The 21,150-nt window shown below is 34.6% G+C and overlaps 1 protein-coding gene across 1 annotated transcript; it reads right to left on the minus strand.

The window, feature by feature from the left end:
• Window positions 1-3,837: 3,837 nt before the first annotated feature.
• Window positions 3,838-20,917, minus strand: LOC132609835 (serine/threonine-protein kinase OXI1-like). Its single transcript, XM_060323998.1, has 3 exons — window positions 20,771-20,917; window positions 4,960-5,382; window positions 3,838-4,817 (listed from the first exon to the last, which is right to left on the minus strand). The coding sequence occupies exons 2-3, from the start codon at window positions 5,349-5,351 to the stop codon at window positions 3,983-3,985; spliced, it is 1,227 nt and encodes a 408-aa protein (XP_060179981.1). The 5' UTR covers window positions 5,352-5,382; window positions 20,771-20,917; the 3' UTR covers window positions 3,838-3,982.
• Window positions 20,918-21,150: the final 233 nt, after the last annotated feature.

Here is a 21,150-nt window from a genome sequence, read left to right on the forward strand (position 1 = left end):
ATTTTTTGGTATTTGGCCATATTTTTTAGAGAAAAAATATATATTTTTGAGTACAATAGAAGTTGTTTTTTATCTTGGGAAAGGAAAGGAATTTAAAGAGTAGATTCTTTTTCGAGCAAAATTTAATTTTAAATTTTTTATAACAAAAATATATTCTTAGCAAAAATTATATTTATCGAGCGCATTCAACCGTACAGACAAAAATGAAGCACATGCATAGTCAACAATACATCTATGACCAAAGTCACATACGATGGTCTCCACTTTGTTTTGTGATTTATATTACATATTTTAGTTTTAAAAATTTAACAAACTAACATAAAGTATGCCATAATAAATGTTTCAAATAATTTATTTTTATAGATAGCACAATCGTAAAGTGAAGATAAGTCCTTTTTCGAATTTTCATGTTGAAAATTAATTCTTGAAAAATTAGCTATGGTGATTTCTCGCTAAATCTAAACTGATACAGTCTGACCTCTCTATAACGGCATCCACGTATAGCAGCACCTCTCTATAACAGTTAAGATTTTTCGAAACTGATTTTTTATGTTATATTTTACTTCTCTATAACAGCAACAACCAACTTTATAACAGTACGCTCTTTATAAAATCACCCTCCATATAACAGCTATATGCTTTTTTTTTTTGGCAATATAATTATTTACCATCATTATAAAAATAGAATATCTATGATTACCAACAATCAGTAGTATAGATTTTGACCAAATATTTTATTTGATACCTTAATATACTATAATTATGACAGAATATTACATATGAATACCTATGTGGAGTTTGATGCAACACTTCCTATCATTAAAGCTTTCATTGATGAAGAGATTATTGCCCATGTCATTGGAGTGGAAGAACAAGAGAATGTGAAAGTCGAAGACCACAATGAAAGTGCTGACGAAGAACCTCAACCTATTGTTACTTGGACTGGGTTAAAAGATTCAACAGTTCAACTCTTAAGTTCCCTTTAAGGGAAAACAATTAGATACCCATTTGCTGAAAGTTTAGACGCAAATCTTCGTAAATTCAAGTGTTATATCACAACTAAGAGATTGGATTATACGAAACAAGCTATAATATAGTTTCTCCCATCGATCTTGAAAGAATTCAATTTTCAAGTATTGTAGATTTAAAATGTGCATCTTAGAACTTAAAACTTTATACATTCAGTTATGAATTCATTAACATTGTAATAACTTTCTTTAATTAGTTATTGAAGCATTCATATCTTTGAGATTTAAAATTTAAATAATTTGTTATTTATTACAACATTAAAAAATAAAAATAAAATAGATTTTATGCATCTTTTTTTGCCTATAACAGCCAACTATTATTTAAATGATAAATGTTGTTATAGATATATAACAACAATTTTCTATAACAATTAAAATATTTCAGACCCAATAATATTATTTTAGAGAAGTTTGACTATCCAAAAGTAGTTTTTCAAAAAATTTATTGTCCCAATATTTTTGTGAAAATGTACACGTTTAAAGTTTTGGCCAAATTTAGAGACGTCTAGTGATTCCACCCGTGTTTTATTTTATTTTTATTTTTTTTGACAAAACGGACCAAATTTTGCGGCCATTAATTGACTTCACAACAATCCGTTCATAAAATCGTACTCTCTCCATTTGCTTTTATTTGTCCACATTAGATTTTGCACGCCATTTAAAATTAATAAATAAAATAAATATTTTATCATAATACTCATATTAATTGATGTATAATTTCAATAGATTTGAAAATGAGTAATTAATGTTAAAGGTAAAACAGGAAAAAAAAGTTTGTCTTTATCCTGATATGTCAAAATGGACAAGTAAGAGTAAAATTTATTTTTAATATAGTTGACAATTAAAATGAATGGAGAGAGTATTCAACAGTTAACTAAAATTTAAAGAAATATTCCGTTCATCTCAAATTATTTATTGTGTTTCTTTACAGGTCTCTTAAAAAAAATTAGGAGGGTTTTTTCTTACTATTTTACACTTATTGATAGTTTAGGATATAATCTCTCTTCATTGATATTTACTCTATCTGCGTGCCATTTTAAGGTGTTTGTTTGACTGAATTATTAAAAATCACGATAACTAATTTGGTACGATTGAAATACAGGAAATGAGATGTCTTACCGGCTTCTTATACCCCTACCCTAGGTGGTCCACTCTATTAATTTCATCATGTGCAAAGTCTTTTTCTTTCGGGTGCTTGATGTATTCGTTTGTCCTATAAATAAACTTCCTCGTGTGGGCAATTTTCTTTTTTTAAATTACTATAAAAAAACGTTGTTGTCGCTTAAAAAGTAAATAATCACCTTTTTAAAAAATAATAATATTTAAAAAGACAGATAATAAGAAAGTTATAATATCCCACCTCAAATTTCCTTCAACTTCTCTATATTCTCCTTTCTTTCTTAATCAAGTTTCTAACATTGCCCAAAATGTTTCAAGACACCAATTACGTGTGATGAGTTCGCTTTCATCAATCGCATGGCTTGACTTCTCCATGGTTGTTGTGCATCTTAATGTTGAAATGGAAATCTCCAACTCCAAGGGGGTTTGCCAGAAAAAAAAAATAGTAATACAATTTGAAGAAAGAAGAGATCGGCAAAAATATGTTTTTAACATAAGAATCTTCGGGTAGTAATATTAGGTTGCAAATAAGAAAGAGGGATAAATTCAGTTTAGTTTCGTAATACTAACCTTCCCTGTGGTTTATAATATTATATTTACCTTCTTTATTTTGATTTTTTATAACAGTTTCTTTAATCTATTTATTATTAATGTAAGAAGATTATAATTTGACTAATTTACCATTTCTACGGAAAGTTTAGTAGCTCAGTTGGTTGGCTAACTTAATTTTCACTTTGTTGGAGGAGTTCGATTCCCCACCTTGTAATGCCCTCCCTCGTTTCCCTTCCCCTAACCCCAATAAAAAATAAACCCTTTCTACAATAAAGTAAGTGTAATATCGTAAATTATAAGGGAAGTCAATATTACGAAGCCAAACCTAATTAAGGGCAGATCTCTATTATTATTTCTAGATAAAAGTTATATAAAGCAATGATAGAGTTATCAATTTGTGTAAGCAGTTATTAAAGTAATGAAACGAATCTCTAAATGCAAATTAAAGAATTCCAACTGAAGCAAAGAAGAAGTCGTGAGGCAGACGAGCTATTTAGATCTTTTCAACCAAATATAGTAATAAGAGGATATCAAATCTTCATATGCAAGGAAGCAGAGTGTCGGAAAAAAAAAACTATTTGATACCATATATAATATCAAAATCAACCACTCATTTTGTTTAAATCAAATAATTTTTCTAGTTAGATAAATTAGGGTTCTTTAAAACTAAAACTCTTTAAATCAATACAAATATAAAACTTTGAGCGGATAGATTTTTTACTTAATGAACACTCGAACCTAATGCAACGATACAATAACAACACCAAATAAATTCAATTTATCGCTTTCATTAGATTCTCACGTTTTCAATTAAATTCATACTAAAGTGTATCTCTTGAGGTGTCTGTCCTCTTTATGCATTTCAATTGAAATGAAATAGTTTGTCAAAAAAAATAAATGAAGCTTTCTTGCACTATTAACGAATCATCTCAACGGAAAATGTTTTTAGGACCACTTAAAAAAATCAGAATTAACATTCGATAATTCATTGTTAAATCTAGAACTAGTTATGAACTTTGTCTTTAAATTCCTTCTAACTAACAGATTTTTGATAATCCGTCACTAAATAAAATTAGTTATGGTTGGGTACACAATTTGTCCATCTGTAATTCCTGTCTTTATAATATAATAGTGCATGAATAGTTAACTCTCAATATTGTTATTGCGTTTGAAATGGAATCAGAATTCTGTTACATGATCAAGACTGACAAAGATTAACAAAAATCATTTAATACTGTGTGAGCAACTTACTCTGTACTTCAGGTAAGATTATACAAAATTAATCAAAAGACCAAAAATTTATCAACTTTGGTAGGATAACTTATCCCCCCTTTGTTTTTATTTTCATCATCATCTTCCTCCTCTTCAACTTTAAACACTCCCTGTACAAATAACTCCACATCAATTTCCTTGTTCCCCTCTATAATATTCTCATCTGACACCACAGGAATAAACGGTGGTCTTGGAAGATACACGATAAAATCCCAATCTACAGATTTAAAGAAATCGTGACCCTTAATTTCATCCACGGATATCCTCTGTTTAGGATCCTTTATAAGTAACTTCCTTATCAAGTCTCTCAACGACGTCGTTTCACCAACTAAATTCGGTTCCTTGGAGAGTACTCTATAATATGTTTCCTTCAGGTTGGAGCCCCTAAACGGAGTCGTTCCGTACAGCATTTCGTATAACACCACTCCCAAACACCACCAATCCAAAGAGAAATCGTGACCGTTGCCTAAGATGATCTCGGGGGCCAAATACTCTTCTGTTCCGACAAATGAATTCGACCTTTCGAAAGGGTCGAATTCGAGCCGAACCGAGTGGATTGGGTCATCTGGAGAGATTCCTGAATTGCAACATTTGTTCCAGAGAGATAATTTTCTCTTTTTGCTCTTCAACGCGGGTTTTCCGGGTAGTTTAGGAGATTCCTGATGGCCTGTTTTTATTTGACGAGTTTCTGGAGTTCTAGGCGAGAGTTTTGTAGAGAGATCGAAATCGATTAGCATTATATGACCGGTTTCTTGAATCATTATGTTTTCTGGCTTCAAATCTCTGTATACAATCCCTGATTTATGTAGATGCTCCAAAACCAACACTAACTCCGCCGCGTAGAATCTGAAAAACAAAACAACAATTGTTAGACATATTGCTAATGAGAAAGATTGGGGCATCATCAACTTATTAAATGATAATGTCAATGAAACTGGAATAAACGAACATGTCAGTAGATGGTATCAGGAGAGTATATAATTCTCACCTTATAGTATCATCGGAGAACATCTTTTCAGTTTGTTTTTTCCTGAGAGAATTGAGATCACCACCAGGACAATAATCAATGGCATATCCAACAATCTTATCAGTTGATACAACTCCTTTCAATTTCGGGAGAAGCGGATGGTGAAAAGAACTGAGCAAATCGCGCTCGAGCCAAATTCTTCTGTATTCGCTGCCATCGCGGTTTCTATTGGAATTGTTCTTCTCAATTGAAGCTCTACAAATAGCTTTCAGAGCAAGCAACTCGTCGTCCTGTGTCTGAACTAAAAACACCACTCCTTTACCTCCGCGTCCAAGGGGGGAAATTACCTTCAGACTTTGCAGCTCTATAGAGGCAACATTCTCTGGCTTTTCATGTTTGTTTACGTTGATCATGTTGGATGTGACTGCAATCAGCTTGATGAATCTGTTGCACAAAATTAAGTTGAAAATCTAGGGTTTAAAGTGTAAATTTGAGAATCTTCCGAGTTGGGAGACTCTTATTTTCTCGAGCAACATAGAAAAATGTTCGTCTATTAGGCTCTTTTATAGGGCGAGACTTTTGAGGTATTAACAATTTTAAAGAATTTAAAGATGGCCCTGTTTTTCCTTGCCGGAGAAGATTGGGACTGGAAATGTGATTCTTTTATTATGTGTGTGTTGTTTTTTTAAGCCCCGTTTGTCCATAGATATAAAAAAAATTCATTTTTTTTGAAATTTTAGAGTTGGAGTTGTGTTTGATCATAATTTTTGAAATTATAGTTTTTGGTGAAATATAGTTGTAAAAAAGTGAAATTTTTTGAAAAATAAGTTTTTGAAGTTTTTAGTATTTCGGAATACAACTTCAAGTTGTATTCGGAATTCTCATGGCTAAACACTGATTCAAAAAAAAAAAAGTAAAAAAAAAAATTCGAAATAAAGTGAATAATTCTTATGGCCAAACGGGGGCTTAATGTGTTCTTCCTATCTTAGCTAGCGATTGACCCTACATTTTGGATTAAATTCTGAAGATTTATCTTTAAATACCCATTTGGTTACAAATTATGAAAATTTGTCTTAAAATTTTTTCAAGTTTCAAAAATGGTCCAAACCAGTTTTTTAGACTTTCACTCATAAAATTTTAAATTTTTTCAAGTAAAAATATATGTCTAAATATAACTTCAAGTTTTAAAAATCACAATTTCAAAAACTTAAATTTTCAAGTTTCAACTTCAAAATCTATAGCCAAAGGGGAGCTTAGTAAGCATTTTTGGCATAGACTCCAAATATTTTTCACTTTATTTCAAAATTATGAAGTTAGGGCTAAAGATCGAATTGTGTTTGGTTACATCACAAACCTTTTTTTTTATGAAACAATTTCGCAAATTGAAGCTGATGACTATTATTGTAGTTTAATTGTAAAAAAGTTGAGGTATGGAAGCGTTTGCAATGGTCAAAGACTTCGGGCGCAAGTTGGAATGCAGCATGGTATTCTAGAAGCCCATGTCACTTAACGGACTTTCCTAACCCTTTACATGAGTTGCTTTTTAGATTATCTTTCAATTTTGTCTTATCTTTGCAAATTTTGTCAATATAACATTTGATTCAGATATATTTGTCCAATATTAGACTGTCATCTAAAATTTATAATAATTATAAACTTTTAAATTTTGATTTAATATTTTTTATAAAAAATTTAATGTGTTAAAAAAAAATCAATATGTTCGAAAACAATCTTTAGATCATATTTTAAAGAGTTCATAAATTACAAAAAAAAAAAATGGAATTGAAAAGAAAAAATGTGAGCCTAAAAGCTATCCAAAAGTACTACCGACGAAAATTTTGGAAAAGGAAAGTCCAAATCAAGGCCTCCTATTCAAAATCTTAGATCATGCAGTTTGTTCATGGTTTTATACAACAAAAAATTTAAGCACTCTAATATTTACACCAGGTCGTACTGAGTTATCATAATTTATTTACTCCATGTTCAATTTATGTGATACACTTTTTTTTAATTTATTAAAAAAATGGTACATTTCTATATTTAGAAATAATTTAACTCAAAAACTTTCCCTTTTATTCTTAATGAATGACCACACAAATATTTATTTATTGATTTAGACCAGATTTACATCCACACAAATATTTATAACTTGATTTAGACCACAAGTGTATTCACAAGTCTTCCTTTCGTTCTTGAATTTCGTGTCTAGTCAAATTATATCACGTAAATTGAGACAGATGGAGTATAACTTATGGTAAAAGTATGACTATTATTTGACGAAAATATTTTATTGATAAACTCTATGAATCTCTACAGTATCTTTTATTCTCTCTCGTTTTCTCTTGTTCTCTCTTATTTTCTCTTATTCTCTTTTATTTTCAAATATCAAATCCTAACTAATTTTATTTTCTTACAATTTTGATTATTAAAAACTGGAGTATGAATTACAAATTCTTTGTATATAGCTATCATACATCATATAGAATGATTGAGAAATAAGTAAAATATTGTACGTATTAGCCATATCCCAAACATCTCCCTCCTATTTCAAGGTCGGACAGAGGCACGATTGCCCAATAATATTTTTGTTAATTTGCATAACGCTCATTTTGTTTCAAGACGTGGTAAAGCGTGTGATGCCATTTTTATAAATTGAAGTATTACTTAATATAGCTACAGTTCTTAGGAATTCTAATTCATTTAATCAATTATACTTTACAATGATATTTTCTCTTTCTGGTTAGTTGTCAATTATTAAGTTAATATATTACCAGATATATTCATACAAACTCTCTATTTACTTAAATGATGTTACATCATTTTAAGTAGATAAGTTAACTATTGCAACATCGCACTACAAGAAAATGTCAAAATTGTGACGGAATGTTTGACACGGAGCAATTCCGTCACAAATTGTGACAGAATTTTGATGGGTTTGTGACGGATCAACCTTTCTTAAATAAAAAATTTTATAAGTCTTTTTTTTCTCATAAATATTCTGAGAGTAACGGATTTGTGACAGATTTTAAATATATTTTTTGTAACGGACCTATTTCCATCACAAAACTAAGGCTGATGAGAACAAATGACAACTATTTGTCACAAATCCGTTACAAAAATTGTGACAGATTGAACATTCCGTCACAAATATAATATAAAGATAACTAATAATAAATATATTAATTTGTGACAGATTCATTTCCGTCACAATAACAAAATTAGACAACTTATTAGTTTTGCCTCCAAATATTTCTAACACTTTTAATTTTCCCACCCCAAGGCCCAAAACTCTCACTTCCCCAAAATCTACATCTTTCTCTTTCAACATAACCATGGCGATTTCAACATAACGATGGCGATTTCAAATTAACGATGGCGATTTCAACATAACAATGACTAAGTTTTCTAAATCTGAGATTTGAAATCAGTGAGTGATCCGATCTGGTTCATTTTAGGGTTCTACCATTTTTGCTCCTCTTTTAATGCTTGTTATTAGGTCTTTGTTTTGCTTGATGCTACAATTTCAAAATCTGAGATTTGAAATCAGTGAGTGCTCTTTAATTACGTATATTGATCTTCTTTAAGCACAAAATATGAGTTCACTGTTGCATACGTGTGTAAATTGGTTCGTATTGACCTAAATCCTAGCTCCTTGTTGGTTCTGATGTTGTTTTCTGCTAAATTTAGGCTAAAAAACTGATGCATGTTGCTTATTTTAGTTTTTTGGTTCATTTTAGGCAAATTTTGGCTAAAAATTGGTAAATAATAGGCTAAAAGTTATTTATCTTGATCGAATTGAAGAGTATTAATATATATTAGCAGCTCTATTAAGTTGTTTATACGATTTTGTTGATTTTTTTTTTTAATTTTAGTTTGATAAGTGAACCTTATAAATCTTATTGGAGCTATATTAAGTGATAGAAATTGGTGTTATATTATTTTGCTAACTGCTAGGTTCATGATCTGTTTTGTGCCTTTTTTACATTTCTTTGATGTTTTCAAATGTTAAGAGTGGTATGTTATGCTATTTCTGAATGATATTTTTGTTAAAGTTTGCGTTAATAATATTTGTAGTGCTAGTGTGCACATGTTCTGTTGTTTAAGTTCATCAGATATGATGAAATTGTATCTTGAATAGGATTCGTCTTGTATGAGCTTTTCTTTTGGTTGTCTTTTTTGGCGTAGGTTTTGATTTATTAGTTGAACTATATGACTCTGTAAGTATTTGGTGGATTTTGTGGGTCTCTTTTGGTATAGTCTTATTAACATAGCTTCTAAGTGGTGTTAATTAAGATGAATGAGGCTATTAGTAGTTCGAGATGTTAGAAATGTGTTGTCCATTTTAGTATTTGGGTGCCTGCTGATATTTACTTAACAGCTCAAACCTTAAACTAGAATTGGATACCTCATTTCGTGTAAAGTTGGTTTTGTAGTTTTGGGATTTTCCTAAGCGAATGTGTTCAACTTCTAGGGATTTACAACGTATTGGGGGGAGATTCCATTAGAGGGAGTAATGTTGGGTTGAGATTGTGTCCTAGCCATAGCTATAGTGACTCTCTACGTTAATTTAAGGTTTTTTGGATTGCAAGGAACCAAGGTTTATAGCCGAAGAGAGGAACTGGTTGTCCTTTTTCTCTCTTATCATCCCCAAAGCTTTTTTCTCCAATCTATTCTTGAAGATCAAGTTGTTCTTCCCTTTTATCACTAAAGAAGGTTAAGGTGTTTAGGGTCTCCTGTTGCATTCATCCTAGATTTTAGTTTGGATACAGTTAACTTAGACGTAATTCAGTTTTTTCTTTGTTATAATGTTGTGTAACGACCGAGGATTGGATGTGTAGTTGGATAATAATAGCTAAGATATGAAGATCCTTGACGATTCTGGACTTAGTGTACTTTGATGAACAATTTTATCCGAACTTATGAAAAATTATTATGAATTTAATACAGGATTGATTTATTCATTTCTATTTTCTTTTAATTACTTCTTCAAACTTGTTGGACTGTGCTATTTGCTGCTCCAACTCTTCCGCCTGCTTCATTGTTTCTCTTGTGAGCTCACCCAGGTATGAAATCCATCTTTCTCCTATGCAAAACTTCGTTGTTGTTGTTGATTGAAGGATTCTTTTGTGTGCTCTAGGAATAGGATGTATTTCAGAAGCTGCACAAAAGAAAGGATAGCAGCTTTGTTGACACCAAGTCTAAGAGCATTAATGTAAGTTTCTTTGTAATTAAAAAAATTATAGTCTGATAGATCTCTTCCAAGTGGGTTTAGATTTCCAATTTCATTTAATTTCAGTTTTAGAAATTCTGTTAGAAGGTCATGTGATGTGCACAAGTAAAGTGTTAGCTGTAACTATATTCCGAAAGTTAGTTATAACTAACTCCTCACTTCACTTCAAATCGTTTGCTCTTTAGGTGACTCGATTTCTTTGTATTTTTTGTTCTTCATTTAGTGAATCGTATCAATGTGATTAATGCCAAACTTGTTGCTGGTGATACTGGGCAGTTAGGAGTCAATAATTTTTTTGCCTTGGTATAGCAGGACTGTTGAATTTCAAGTCTTAGAATCGTGTACACAGTTGGTGCACTGTCTAGTGAAAGTCAAGGGGTCTCAGTTTACCTGGTATCTTTTGTCTATAACTATAAGACAAATTCAGAGAAGAAGGTAATATGGGCTCATAATAAAACTCTTAAGTCATTTTGTTCCTGCTCCTTGGCTAGTGCTTTTTTGCTCTGATGATAGAATTATTGGTGATCATGTGCAACCAACTAAGACTGCCAACTTTCAAGATTTTGTTAGTGAGATTGGGCTGGGTCAACTTACAAGCCGTGGTTGACAATTCTCTTAGTGTAACAAAAGTGATATTGCAGTGAGAATCTATATTCACATTGATTGGTCTTTTGGGAATGATTTATGGTTCTAGCAATACGGTAGTATTGAAGTTCAAAACTCACTTAGGTTAGGAAACTACGAGGTAATGTTTATTGAGAAACATTAACCGACCCCAACTTGTTTGGGACTGAGGATTTGTTTGTTGTTGGTCGTGTTGATTGATAATGAGAATCGTGATGCGTTTAATTTGTAAATAGTAATTACCTGTTGAAGGCTTTTGTTTTCTGGCATTGTGGAGGTTGTATCTTTCATAATTGAGCAGGAAGAAATCTTTAGTTGCTGATTAAGGATTTCTATTGTTACAAACGAGTTGTATTAACTGTATATATTTGTGGAAAGCTTGGGTCTCTAGTGACTGATTATTTGGGGATTTTCATGATAAAATGGAGGCTGTGGTGGCTGCTGCTATTTCGAGCTCATCAGATGGTTCGCAAGAAGTCCTAAAACTCGATGTAAATCGCCTATACTTGGATGTTGTGGGTGGAGAGAAAAAACGACGTGTGTATGGATTGGGATCTCAAGGTTTGACTATGTATGAAGACCAAAATTCTGCCACTTCACGCAATTTATCTGCGGTGACTGATCGTATTGCTCAAGAGCGCATCAAACTGCTTGAGGAAGAGATATTGCGTATGAGAGAAAATCAAGAGAGGATTCTTCAAGAGCGTGTAGAGGCGGAGGTGCAACAACGCGTAGCGCGGGAGGTCTCGCTTTTGAAGCAACAAAGCGATGATCGGTTTAAGTCTATGGAGGAGTGATGGACCCGTATGATGAGCGAGATGGCGTTATCTTCTCGCTCATGATCTGGTGATCCTACTCTCCCTAACAGGGACTCACCAAATGCTCAAATGTTTAATATTTTCATACTTTAATTACTTGGATTCTTTAAGTGTTAGTTTTTAATGTTGTTAGACTTACCAAATGCTTAAGTGTTGTTTTTAGTGTTGTTAGACTTTCCTTAATTGGATGCTTTGTAAGTTTTTAAATATTTGTAGACTTTTGCTTATTGAAGTTGGGTTTTAGCATATTTTATCTTCATGCTTTTGTATTATTAATTTAATATTATGTTTTGGGGATTAAATTTTATGCTTTTAGCGAATTTACTGTATATATTGAACAACATTATAAAACTCACAAATATTGTGTAATTATTATTAATTAAATCTAAAAGTTCAAATTAAATTTGTGACGGATTTAGTTTGTCATAACTTATCCTAAATCTGTCACTAATATGGCTGCAAGAGTAAATTTATGACAAAATATTGTGTCACAATTAATTTGTGACAAAATATTCCGTCACAAATGCGGTGACTAAATTTAAAACTTTATCACGGAACCAATTTTGTCACTATTTTGTCACGGAACAATCCATCAAAAATCTGTCTCTATTTTGTGACGGATTTTAGCCAAATACAAGGCTCTATATTGTAACGGACAGCTCTGTCACAAAGCTGTCACAAAAATTTGTGACGGAACTTTAATCAGTCACAATGAATTTATGACTAGAGGTTTTGGGACGTCCGATTTTTTGCCACAAATCCGTCACAATCAATGATTTGTGACGGATTTGTCCGTCACAAATTTGTCATTTTCTTGTAGTGTCGAACTCTCTATTGAATTAAATGATGTCACATCAAATTGGATGGAAGGAGTGTATGATCTAATTAATCCCTTGAACTCTATATGTGGAATATGTTTAGCTTGGTAGCTACAATATGCAGCTACTCGTACACGTATTCGAATCCAATCAATAAAAGAAAAGAAAATTGAATTTGGAGCTCCAGAGTGACATGAATAGATGGTTAAATAGTCAGAACTCAGAAAGCTTTACATATGTTAGTGGTAAATGAGATACAGTAGTTATTTTTCTGCATTTTCGTTATTCATTACTTTTTCATGCTTCCTTGTAGTCTATCTTTGAACTTCTATTATCCAGTTTTTTCAAGCATCATTGTTTTGTCCCAACTCCCAACCTTTATTATTTGTTTCCATTGGCTATGGGCTATTGCTGTTATTGTTAGTCTGTTGGAGACATCCGATAAAAAGGACTGTTGTTGTTGTTGTTAATATTGATAGGATATGGTAAAGACTTATTCTCACTCAATATGTACAACAAACACGTACACATGTTGTTTACATACAACACTGTCTACCTCATCAACAAGATAGACATATATATAGACTTCTACACTAAGAAAAAGAATCTGATATCATCACCAAAGAGAGAATATTTTGATCATGCTCAAGTTAATTAGGACGATAGCACTCAACGGACGTGCACTATCAGAACAATGACACACAAGTCATGATCAGTCTTAACTCTTAAGACAAGGGATAAGTTTCACCTGAAATATCCCCATATATATGTAAATATAAATTTGTTGATTTAATATAATTATATCTTCCGAAGAGAAAAGATAATATAATAAAAACAAACAAGGCTGTCTTCAGACAAGGGAAGTGAGATCTTAAAACATCATCTAAAATGGAAACAAACAAGGCTGTCTTCAGACAAGGGAAGTGAGATCTTAAAACATCATCTAAAATGGAAACTATAGTTCCGTAATTCGAATTCACAAAAGGCCGTTGTGAGACTAGTTCTTTCTTTGAAAACTATTTTCTGGTCAAATTATAAATTACACAGAACTTGGTCATGATGTGCCCTGTCTATTCTATATCCCTTTCTCTCACCCGTCAAATGCATGGGAAGAAAACTCTACTTATAAACTAGTAATTGGTGGCTTTATTTGAAAAATTCTAAATGAAACAAAAGTGTGAATATTTATCTTTTGAGTTTTTGCAGACTAATTTGTTTTAGTTGATTTTGCGAAAAAAGAAAGAAGAGATAGATTTGACTTTTTGGCAAAATCAACTGAAAGAAATATTTTTTAGAAAGAGTTTAAGTATACGCTGATAATTGATATTGTTTTTACTATATAATAATTCAAGTAACTTCTTATATCAGTCTATTAAGTAACTCGAGAAATAAAGAAAGGAGTTGCTATAATCGGTTAAGTTGTATTTGATAATATAAAATCCTTTTTTAATTTTTAATATGTACTAACATAAGTCTTTTGAAAAAAATTGAATTATAAACTTAGTTCATTATTATCATGACGAGCAGAAGGAGCTAGCCACAAATAAAAGTTTAGCTTTGGCACTAAGCCATGTAGCCTTACAGGGCCGCACATTTTAGGCAGATGAATTTTTTGTAAGATTACTTAGAAGAGTTGTACTCGCACAACCAGCATTGCTGCGATATTTACTTGATTTCGTCTCTAAATCAAATACACTACTACGTACTACACACTATACACAGTCTACACTTGGTCATTTCACCGTTTGCCTTACCATCTTATTTCGAATTAGTAAAACTGGAAATGGAAGATACATTCATATAAGCAGTGCAACAAGTCTCCAACCGTTTCAATGTTAGGATTGGAAAAGTCTTCTATTCATAACCGGAACAGAATTACAATAGGAGGAGCAACTCTCACACTCAACTATTACAAAAAACCAATCCTAAACTGAATACCTATATCTCACTCAAGTATTTTCCTTACTGTTTTTCTCTCTTGCTCTTGGTGATGCTACAAATGATAGAAGGCTTCCCTATTTATAGGGATGAAATGAACCTATTGATGTCATTTGTGACTCAAGCAAGCACTTGACAATTTGCCAAATACAAGGAAGATGTTTTCTTTCTTAAAACAAGGAATATGTTTTCTTCCTCAAAACAAGGAACATGTTTTCTTCCTTAAAATGAGGGAGATGTTTCCTTCCTCAAATTATGGGATGGACCCAACAAATCTCCCCCTCCAGTCCCATACACCTGAAGGAGGGTACACTGGCTTTTAGTTTGAGTGTATGCCGACAAGTTCTTTGCACAATTCGAACTTGTCTTTCGGTACCACCTTGGTCAGCATGTCTGCAGGATTGTCGTTTGTGTTAATCTTGGAGAGCTTCAGTTCATGTTGCTCGACTGCTTCTCTGAGCCAGTGATATCGAACGTCAATATGTTTTGTGCGTGAGTGGTACCTCGAGTTTTTGTTGAGATCCATAGCGCTTTGACTATCACAATGAAATGTGTATTCTTCTTGTCGGAAACCTAGTTCTTGAATAAAACGTTTCAGCCACATAAGCTCCTTCCCAGCTTCAACTGCGGCAATGTATTCGGCTTCTGTGGTTGATAGTGCTACACACTTTTGTAACTTGGATTTCCATGACACAGCTCCCCCTGCAAATGTGAATATATAACTCGAAGTTGATTTCCTGCTATCATAATCTCCTGCCATGTCAGCATCAGTGTAACCTTCCAAAATAGGCTTAGCTCCCCCACAACACAAACATAGTCTGGATGTACCCTTCAGGTATCGTAGTATCCACTTGACGGCTTCCCAATGTTTTCTTCCTGGATTTGATAAGTATCTGCTCACAACACCGACAGCATGAGCAATGTCTGGCCTTGTGCACACCATTACATACATCAAACTTCCAACTGCTGAAGAGTAGGGCACTGCTTTCATCTTCTTCTTTTCTTCTTCGGAAGAAGGACAACTTTCCTTGCTCAACTTGAAGTGATTTGCTAGTAGAGTACCAACAGTCTTGGTATTTTTCATGTTGAACCTTTTGATCACGCGTTCAACGTATTCCTCTTGTGACAAGAACAACTTCTTTGCCTTTCGATCACGAACGATTTTCATGCCCAAGATATGTTGTGCAGGGCCTAAGTCTTTCATATCAAAGAACTTAGACAAATCTTTCTTCAAGTTGTTGATCATAGTTGCATCCTGGCCTACTATCAGCATATCGTCCACATAGAGCAGAAGGATGATAAATTTTCCATCGGGGAACTTATTCAAGTACACACAATGATATGCAGTTGTTCTTTTGTATTGATGTTTCAGAATGAATGAGTCGAACTTTTTGTACCATTTCCTTGGGGCTTGTTTGAGACCGTAGAGACTCTTCCTTAACTTGCAAACGAGATGCTCTTTCTTTGGGATTCGGAAACCATCGGGCTACTCCATGTATATTTCATCCTCCAAATCACCATGCAGAAAAGCTGTTTTCACGTCCATCTGCTCAAGTTCAAGATCCATACTTGCCACTAATCCGAAAACCACTCAGATAGACATCATCTTCACAACCGGCGAAAAAATATCATCAAAGTCGATTCCTTCCTTCTGTTGGAAACCTTTGACTACGAGTCTTGCCTTGTACTTCACGATATTTCTGCTAGCATCTTTCTTGAGCTTGAAGACCCATTTGTTCTTCAGGCCTTCTTTCCCGGAGGAAGTTTCACCAACTCATATGTTTGATTCTTTTGCAAAGAATTCATTTCTTCCTCCATGGCCTGTCGCCAATTGGATTTTTCACGATGAGATTGAGCTTCTTGAAAGCTCTCTGGCTCCCCCTCGCTGGTAAGAAGGATCCATTCTGTTGGCGAGTATGACCTTTGAGGGATTAACCCTCGTGCAGAACATCGAACTTGATTATTTCCAGCTGCGTCTTGGGGTGAAGGCTCCCCCTGCTCAAGAATTTCTTCGTTTTGATCATCATCAACATCTGCCGGATCAATGTTTTCTTGTTCATCATGGACATTATCATGAAGTTCCTCGTTGTTGATAGGAATGTGTGGTGATTCAGGGACATCATCTGGAGCATGATAACTTCGTTGCTTGTTGACTGTTGGAGCACACTCATGAAACTGGTTTTCATGGAACACGACGTCTCTACTTCGAATCACTTTCTTTATTTCGGGATCCCACAGCCTGTATCCGAACTCTTGATCTCCATAGCCGATAAAGATACACAGAGTTGATCTGAGATCAAGCTTCTGCCTGAACTCCTTGGATACATGCACAAATGCCTTGCACCCGAACACTTTCAAGTGAGAATATGAAATATCTTTCCCAGACCATATCTTTTCTGGAACTTCAAAGTTCAATGGGACTGAAGGTGACCTGTTTATAAGATAACAAGCTGTCAAAACAGCTTCGCCCCAGAATGGCTTTGGCAGTTTAGCCATACTGAGCATGCATCGGACTTTCTCAACAATAGTGCTGTTCATTCTTTCAGCTACACCGTTATGTTGTGGTGTTCATGGCACCGTTTTCTCATGTCTGATCCTATGTTCAGTACAATATGCCAAAAACTCCCAGGAAGTGTACTCGCCTCCATTGTCGGATCGGAGGCATTTCAGCTTCTTTCCAGTCTCCCTTTCTACCATAGCATGGAATGTCTTAAAACGATCGAATACTTGATCCTTCGATTTGAGACAATAAGCCCAAACCTTCCGTGATGCGTCGTCGATGAATGTCACGAAGTATTTGCTACCACCAAGAGATTCTTCTTCAATGGGTCCACACACGTCAGAGTGGACAAGGCTCAGCAACTCGGAACGATTCTTTCTGGTGGAACTGAAAGAAACTCTATGTTGTTTCCCGAATAAACAGTGATCACAGGGATCCAAAGTTACGTCTTTATCTATTGAGATGGCTTCTTTCTTTGCAAGAGTCGTCAATTCGTTCAGACTCATGTGACCCAATCGTCTATGCCACAAGTTTGGCGATGTCTCTTCTTCAACTGCATTGAGACTCGGTCGATACAACTTTACATTGGTTTTGTAAAGAGTACCACAAATATGTCCTCTAGCAATAACCATAGAGCCTTTGGACAGCTTCCACGTACCATCCTTGAACAGATTTCCATACCCCTATCGATCCAGAACGACTCCTGAGATCAGATTCAATCTCAGATCCGGAACATGACGAACCTCTTTCAACACAAGTGAGCTTCCATTGCTGGTTTTTATGTGCACATCACCAATGCCAACAATGCTCGAGAAACTGGTGTTGCCCATCTTCACAACGCCGTGGTCTCCAGATTTATAAGTACTGAACAAATCCCGGTGTGGAGTGGCATGGAATGATGCAGCAGTATCAATCACCCACTCAATATCATTTGTGCCCACGTGTAGGCATGCTTCCTCTCCGCATGTAACAAGTGCAATGTCTGGTGACACGGTGACCATGGTCTCACCATCTTCCTTGCTCGAACTCTGGTTAGTTTGAGGCTGCTCCCGTTTAAGCTTTCGACACTCCACCTTCTTGTGGCCATAGTTGCCACAATAGTTACAATAGCCCTCGAACCAAGTGTTGGTATCGACGGACTTTCCCCGCTCTCGTGATCTCCCTTGAACTTGAGATTTTCCTCTACTTTGACCTCGACCTCTACCTTTGCCTCGGCCTCTTCCTCTACCTCCGCTTCTACCTCCGTTGCGTCCACTATTTTCAGAAACAAGGGCATATTATTGATCTACCATGGCTTCTTTTCTTTGCGATTCCTCATTTATTAAGGCGTCCGTGACCATCTGCATGGTCACCTTACCATTGGGGGCGGAATTACTGAGAGTGACAACAAGAGTCTCCCAACTATCAGGTAGAGAACTTAGGAGCAAGATTGCTTGCTCCTCATCTTTGAGAACCCATTCGGCTGCACTTAGCTGGTTCACGAGATCTTGGAACTGACTTGTGTGTTCTGTGACAGAGGTACCGCTACGTAGCTTGTGATTTACCAATCGCCTCATCAACAGTGTTTTATTTCGAGCCGTTTTTGCTTGGTACATGCTCCCAAGCTTTTCCCAAAGTTTGTAAGCACTCGTTTCCTGCGCGACATGATGGAATACACTATGGTCAATCCACTGTCGAATTTGTGCGACCGTTTTCCTATTCATTCTTGCTCATTCTTCGTCTGTCTTCTTGTCGGGTTTGGCACCTTTATTTTCGAGCGGCTCGGATAAATCCTTCAAATTTAACAAGTACTCCATACGAGGTTTCCACGTGTTATAATTTGAGGATGTTAGCGGAATCATGGTATCCGATGATGATTTCTCCATGATAAAGTGCACCTAATCTGCTTGTACTGGACTGTGGAAGCAGAATCAGGCAAAACGGGACTCACGGTTGAATCCGAAATGGTCGAAAAAACTAGGGAACCGGTCTGACCAATCTGAAAACCGGACAAAAACAGAGTGAACCGGGCTGCACTAATTCAAACCGAACCGGGCCGGTTTAACCACTGGCTGGTTGAAAGAGTCAACAAAAGGATGATGTGGCAATTGGACTTTGACCAGATCTGGTTCTGGTCAAACGGGTTGGTCTGGGAAAAACGGGTTGGTCGGATCGGGTTTCTCCGGTAGTCTTCTCCGGAGAGCTGGTGGCCGGAAGGTGGCAGAGCGGAGCGGCGGCGGCGATGGTGGATAGAGAAACTTTGACTGGACTTTTGGAGGCCTTCCGGTGGTCGAAAAATATATATTCGGAATCCTCGGAACGAGATCTTTCTAATGGTATACTCAGAGCACAATTTTGGGACAAAAATTTTTTTGACTGAAAATTTTACGAAACTTTAAAAGATTGGCCTGGAAGATTAACCAAGCTCTTGATACCACTTGTTAGGATTGGAAAAGTCTTCTATTCATAACCGGAACAGAATTACAATAGGAGGAGCAACTCTCACACTCAACTATTACAAAAAACCAATCCTAAACTAAATACCTATATCTCACTCAAGTGTTTTCCTTACTGTTTTTCTCTCTTGCTCTTGGTGATGCTACAAATGATAGAAGGCTTCCCTATTTATAGGGATGAAATGAACCTATTGATGTCATTTGTGACTCAAGCAAGCACTTGACAATTTGTCAAATACAAGGAAGATGTTTTCTTTCTTAAAACAAGGAATATGTTTTCTTCCTCAAAACAAGGGAAATGTTTTCTTCCTTAAAATGAGGGAGGTTTCCTTCCTCAAATTATGGGATGGACCCAACATTCAATTTATATATTTTACTTTTATTTAAGTTTGTTTGAAAAATAATGTTGCTTTTTATATTAAATAATATTTTGATTTCAATATCTCACTTGACATGTTAATTAAGATCATAAAATTTAAAGGGCATTTTGATTCATTACACATAAATTTAATTTGAAATCACAAAAATCAAAAACTTCTTTTACTTTTTAAAATTTCGTGTCCAGACAAAATAAGACACATAAATTAAAATGGATTAGGTAATTTTTAATTAAAAAGTTGCTCATAATTGGTGTTTATACCATGATAAATTAGGCCCCGTTTGTCCATAGAAACAAAAAAAAATCACTTTTTTTGGAATTTTGGAGTTGGAGCTATGTTTGGCCATAGCTTTTGGTGAAATGTAGTTATAAAAAAGTGAAAAAAATTGAAAAATAAGTTTTTTGAGTTTTTGATATTCCGAAATACAACTTCAAGTTGTATTCGGAATTCTTATGGCCAAACGCTGAAAAGTGCACAAAGTGAAAAAAAAAATCCGGAATAAAGTAAATAATTCTTATGGCCAAACGCCTACAAATACATAAAACCCATTTTATTGCAAATCTGCTACCCCCTTAACAACTCGAGGTAGTCCCTTGGAAAGAGTGCTGCCAACATTTTTTCATTGAAAGTGAAGAAGAATTCAGTGAGCTCTTAAATTGAATGCTTTGGTTGTTTTAATTACTCATAACAAAGACTGACATTTGAAAGAACTGTACTACTAGTAAATTGAGACTGCAGGACAGCAATTTCACCAGAATCTTTTGTTTATTTCTTCTTTCATTTTCTGTTGTTGTCGGGTCCATTTTCATCCAAAATGTCATTATAGTGTAAAACAATTAAAAAAAAAAGAGAATAGTAAATCACTTTCTTTATTAAAGTGCCGGACAAAATAAACAATTGAAGTCTAGCATTCACCGAGCATAAGATAGGCATACCAAATGACAAAGCAAAAATGAAAATTCTAGCACGCACGTCCGTCAACACCAATAAACAATCTAACATCAAATTCTATCAATAATTCAGGATTGTAGAGCTATAATGATTTTCACATATCACACATAAACAATGAGTTTGAACAAGAAAACATACCTGAATCCATTAGTGTTTTCTTGATTTCTAGAGTGGAAGTCTTCTGATTTTGCTTTTCTTGAGAAAAGTTGTTTTCTCTCCCTTTTTCGTTTACTGTTTTTGTTCAAAATAGAGTGGATGAAAAATACGCTATCTCACAGTTATAAAGGTAGAGCGAGGAACGGTTACAATTAGTCCCACTTTCCAGGTAGTGGACAGTTATAACCAAAACGGAAAAGGGTCAAATATACCCCTATACTATTGAAAAAGGGTCAAATATACCATTCGTTATACTTTGGGTCCAAATATATCCCTATCGTTATACTTTGGGTCCAAATATGTCCCTATCGTTACACTGCCACCATCAGCACCCCCAAACCACCATCTCCGCCTTCACTCCC

This window comes from Lycium barbarum, chromosome 9 (genome assembly GCF_019175385.1).
Source record: "Lycium barbarum isolate Lr01 chromosome 9, ASM1917538v2, whole genome shotgun sequence".
NCBI lineage: Eukaryota > Viridiplantae > Streptophyta > Magnoliopsida > Solanales > Solanaceae > Lycium > Lycium barbarum.